The 5,743-nt window shown below is 36.3% G+C and overlaps 1 protein-coding gene across 1 annotated transcript; it reads right to left on the reverse strand.

The window, feature by feature from the left end:
• Positions 1-318: 318 nt before the first annotated feature.
• LOC133335026 (odorant receptor 43a-like) lies at positions 319-4,572 on the reverse strand. Its single transcript, XM_061543321.1, has 7 exons — positions 4,555-4,572; positions 4,358-4,496; positions 4,032-4,302; positions 921-1,020; positions 728-829; positions 532-639; positions 319-455 (listed from the first exon to the last, which is right to left on the reverse strand). The coding sequence occupies exons 1-7, from the start codon at positions 4,570-4,572 to the stop codon at positions 351-353; spliced, it is 843 nt and encodes a 280-aa protein (XP_061399305.1). The 3' UTR covers positions 319-350.
• Between the last annotated feature and the right edge of the window lie 1,171 nt (positions 4,573-5,743).

The following is a 5,743-nucleotide window of genomic DNA, read 5'->3' on the forward strand; positions in this document are numbered from 1 at the left end:
AAACAAAAAAACAAAAATTGGATGCTTACCTTACAGCTTTCCAAATGAAACCTCATTTGATTGCCATTATATTAAATGTTTATTGGCACCATTCATAAAAATTTACTTAACATTACGACGAAAGTATGATACTCTCTATAATTCCTACACAGCAGTTAGCTGACTTTGATTTTGCCAACTTCAGGCGAACAAAAGAAAATTCTATATAACTTTGAGTTTGTGTTGAGGCATTTCAACGCGAACGCCCTAAAGTGCAAATTGCATTTTTCTATTAAGTGGTGAAAGTGTTATTTCTACTACCAAAGGTAACCATTTGATTGTCCATTGCCTTGCAGCCGAAGTGCAACTCTTTATTGGATATTTAAACCGCGCAACATGGTAAAGTAAGAGTAGGACATATTCAACAATGACTGAAAGATAAGCAACGTCATTGGATAGACATTACCAACAGTTAGCTGAAAAATATAATTTAAAAGAATACAAAATTAGTGTGAATGAAGGAAAGTGACTATGGGTTCGTTCGCTACTTACACACAATGGCTTCTGGGTTCTTTGTATGAACAATAGAAGAGTTTTGCGAAATTGTGTAGTACCCTCATACCACGGTATAGAATATGCTGCTTCGGAGACTTTCATGCTCTTATTGTCGATGAATACAATGAAGAGAGAATGAAATATATGTTTGTCATAATATATTTTCAAAATTAAAATATGTATATCAATTTACCTCTTCAAGCATTTCATTGGCACTGTAGTAACAGGCAAATAAAACATATAACATGGTACCGACATACATTATTATAGAAACGAATTGGGCCATTGTATCAATCTGTAATATAATTGGAAATGTTAATATCACACTTAGACTTTATAGTAATCGATTTTTATAGTAATCGGGAATACATTCTCTATGGACTTACTATATTTATGCAGAATAGCAGCGAGCATATAATTGCACCGAATAGCAAAAACTCACCAAGAATAACGTATGTTACCATTTCATCGAACACTTTGACGAATCTGTAAAAAATGTAAAATTCACGTAAGCGGTTAGTTCAAATAAAATTGCGAATGTAGGAGTGTAATTTAATCAGCCCCAGCCCTTTATGCACTCATAGATAACTAGACGAAGAGTTAATTTTGTGATGCTGTTTTCGTAGTCCTTCATTACATTTTATGCTCCTAAATCGTAGCATAGCCTTGCCTCGATGATATATACCAAGCTAAGGCTCAATTGTGGACACTGACCTCCCCGCGGTGTCACCTGGGGTAGCTACTTTCACCATCCGTTGAAATAGTGAGCTGATATGTGCCGTGAGTTCACCCATAAGAACTATAAAAAAAAAACAAATAGGGGAGACTGGGGCACCTTCGGCAATCGCGTTTTCGATATGAAGCTCTCACCGTACATCACTAGTTTCTATACATAAGTATCGGATATCGAAATACATAATTGTCACAAAGTTTGAAATTTCTAGCTAATAAACTTACGAAGCTACCCCGGGTTGGGGCACATTCGGCGAATTTGATTTTTTTACAAAACTGTACAAATTTGTAACTAATACTAATGTTTTATATCCTTTTGGTACTAGTTTTTATAATTAAGTGTCAGAGGACAATAATCAGCCATAAAGTTTTTATATATGTTAAATAAGTACTGAGATATAGAGCTCTAAACAAAAAGTGCCGAAGGTGCCCAAGTCTCCCCTACTATGAAAAAGCAGCGAAAAAGAAAACCAAACCCCCAAACTTATAAAGGACCACGATCTGCGAATCTGCACATGGAATGTGCGCACGTTGAACAGGACAGGCACAACTTTCGCTTTGGCGCATATACTCAAGAGGTACAAAGCCGATATTATTGCCTTACCAGAAATGCGATGGAAAGGGACAGGCGCAAGTAAATCTGACGATTACGCACTGTATTATAGCTGTCATGAAACGAGGCATGAATTTGGCTGCGGATTTATGGTTAAAACGAGAATAAAAGATCTCGTCTCGCTCTCGTAAATGAGCGAATTGCTATAATCTATATAAAAGTCTTATTTGTGTCAATGCTCCGACCGAAGACAAAGATGAGCAGACCGCCTAGAAACAGCATATGACCAATGCCCTGGCGATGATATTAAAATTCTGCTAGGAGATTTTCATGAAAAAATCTGAAGTGAATATATTTTTAGTCCCACAGTCGGAAAATTCATCATCCATGAAGAAACATCCGACAACGGAATGAGGTTGATTGAGAACAAGAAAAACGTGAGCGTGATGGTGACGATGGATTACCAGCAGAACTATTAAAGACCGGTGGATACTGGTCAGGAGCATGTACCAGCTGATCCTTCCCATCGCATATAAAATGCTATCCAGCGTGCTGTGTGAACGACTGAAGCCAATGGTCAATGACATTATTGGACCATACTAATGCGGATGAGTATATGAGAGAAAAATCTCCGGAAGATCCATGGGTCAATCTTCGTAGACGTCGAATGAACCATGAGCAATACCATCTATTCTTGGACATCGACATATTCAGCCGGATGTGTAGTCGATCCGACATATCATCTTTGCAATACCAAACACCCAAGGAATTGTAGCAATGTATGTGCAAATAGTGGAAAGCACAATTAAATTCATTGGGTGGGTGAGAATCAAATAAGCAGTCAAGCACAATCAGCTTGTTTTAGGGGAGAGCCTCGGAGGAAATAACAGAGTGCCGAGGCGTGATTACCATCCCTAAATAACGATTTGCAGTTAGGGTACCAGGGCGCCTCAAAAAGCTATTCAGGCTTAGTTGTCAAGTCCTTACCTTACATGGCTGACCTGAAACTCTCAGCATTCCAATGACATCAACTACTACAAATATACTGACGGACTTTTCACATCCACCTCCGTTATTCTCGATGACGTAAACGCGAGAAATAGAGTTAAAAATTGTATTTTTGCCGCTAAAATTGTGATTTCAGTAATAGTGCAATTGTTGTGAAGAGGATGGGGTCCTCGACCGCTTGATGCTCGGCAGACTTATTCGACGGTTACGTCGCGCACATAACCTCCGTTAATCGCTAATGCCGGACTGAGTTCAACTTATTATTCATTATAAAATGTTCAAAGGAATGTGTTGTTCTTATACTCCTGTATTTTGTATAAGGAATAATACATATATTACGTATGTCCGTCCTTCCGTATTTTGAAACAACGGATTTTATACTACAAATCGAACAGTGCAATGCTCTAACTTTTGTAGTTGATCAATTACTTCGATTTAACAAATATAACTAATTTAATAGTACGTTTATATTAAACCGGATTTCGTTGACGCAGTGGTTTTCAATTGTGAATTCCATTGCATATATGTCAAATAAATCCTCATAAAGTAGGTTAACCCGGTAAAAAGTTCTAGTGTACATATATGCCGTTTAATATATTGTTACGAATATAACTTTAGATTTAAGTTAATTTAGATGAATTCCGTTAATTTAAGAATTTGAATTGTAACGTAAATTTCTACTACGCAGTTTATTCGAATAACTTCACAACAACAACTACTGTATAGATTTTTCTACATCCTTCCATTTCCTCTTTCATTGTCTATTTTGTTGTTGACGTACAATTCTTGTTAAACGTCATCATTGATGCTCGCTTAATTCCTCTTTCTTTGTTACTCCCTCGCCTGTATATGTGTTGTTGTTATTGTTCACTCAATGTAAGTTTGTATGTGTTTGTTGCATTGGTAGATTGTTCGAAATCTAGGTGTTACCAGATCGTCTAGAAACTTCTGTAGCGACAGGCGAGGCTCATATAAATAGGGGAAATGGAAAGGCAGTCAGTCAGTTGTGAATCAGATCGCGAATTTAAACCGTCAAGTGACGTAAAGCTGTAAAGTAAAGTTGTGTCAAGAAAATCGTTGTAATATTCGTAATCAGAAAGAACCCGCGTTTTATTTAGTACGAACTGTACTGGGAAATAAAACAACGTCTACACGTGATTAAGTAAAATCCAAGAACGTAACAATATAAATAACAAAGCATTACCTTGCCACCCGATCATAATATCTGGCACATTGTTTTAAAGCTTCCAGACGTATTGCATCGTCTTCGTAATTTTCAAAAATTAGCTTCAAACGATGTTGTAAAATATTCAGGGATGTTTTGCCAAACGAAGCAAATGTCACAAAGAAACTAACAAAAACCATGTACAGGACGCTAAGAGTTATCGGAGTATGTAGCTGTAGTATGTAATACAGTTCATAGTATGGTGATGCCGTGTAATCAGTGCCCGGTAAAGCGACGCCAAACGGATGTGCTGAAATAACAAGACGAATATAAAACCTCAACCATTGGTTACAATTTAGACATACTTCTTGTTCCCGTTAAAATTGGATGTGACATTGTACCGATAAGATCTAGAAACGATGCCGATACATTGAAAAAAGAAAATTTCCTACAAAAGTCTGCTGATTCTTTCAATTTAGCCTTGGCGTAGTCATCGTCACTTTCCTATTTTCGAAAATAGTAAACTTTAAAATATTAATAGAAAAAAAATCATTTCACTTACTTCGATTTCCGTATACATCGCGTCAAACTCCAACAAAAATGCCTCAAACTTTTTACGATGGTAAATAATGACATTAGTACGAAGCAGACAATCAAATGTAGCCGATGCATAGAACACGTTCAGAATAAATGGGGCAAGATTACCCCACATTTCAAACAGGAACATAAATTGCATAAAATTCAATAATATCGTAGCGAATTGAATCGCGTAGAGACGCCACATTTTATCCGACGTTGGATATATAATTGCAAAAAATTTCCAAATTTTTATATTCATTGAAACCATGGGGTTTTCTTCCAACATTTTCACAGAACAGACACCAAAATAATTAGTACAACAAATATCAAACACAATACAACTGTAGTAACGAACTCTTGCAATATTAAGACAAATTTGAGCGGATGCGGAAATAGGCAAATTTTTCAAATGAAAGATGCCAATCAAGCGAACAATGACAAGTGTTGGCGTTGATGAAATTCCGCCACTTTAAATGGCCTCAAGTAATGGAAAATCGTCATCAACACAAACGCAAACACGCACACACACACTAATTGCTGGCCTTCATGTTTCGCCAAAACAGGGACTCGAACAAAAGTATATGTATTTGTGTATGTAAATACAAATACACACACACACATCGATTGCTTTTGTCAGCAAAGTGTAAATTTGAAAATCGAATTTTCAAATTGAATTATTATGGAACGGGTGTCGTAATGCCTCAAAATGGCCAATTATCACAAGTGGCAATTTCCCTAATTGAATGTTGCACTATTTGGTGAAATTAAGGGTTTGAGTTACAATTGATGATGGTCTCTTTGTTTGTCCGCACTTTCAATCATCGGATTTCGTGTGAATATGCAAATCAGTTACAGCTAAAGGCAAATTTTGTAAATGAATTTCATTTGTTGTGTGGCGGATTTAACATATGGAAATTTATATTTATATGAATAATTGAAAATGTTCAATTTGAGTAGAATTACGAGTTCCGATTCCTGTTTAAGTGCAGTTTTCTCCTTTTAGTACAATTTTATCAGAATAGTTGGTAATAAGAAAAATTTGATTTAAAATCTTAGTCCTCTGACATACAATTCAGATCTCTCCACAAACACGCATTAGTATCCCTTAGTTTGATGATGTGGATATATGAAGTGTTACAAATCTACAGTCTTCACGGATTTTTCCCTTGGTC

Source organism: Musca vetustissima, unplaced genomic scaffold (genome assembly GCF_032173495.1).
Source record: "Musca vetustissima isolate MV318-11 ecotype Yass unplaced genomic scaffold, APGP_CSIRO_Mvet_v1 utg25761, whole genome shotgun sequence".
NCBI lineage: Eukaryota > Metazoa > Arthropoda > Insecta > Diptera > Muscidae > Musca > Musca vetustissima.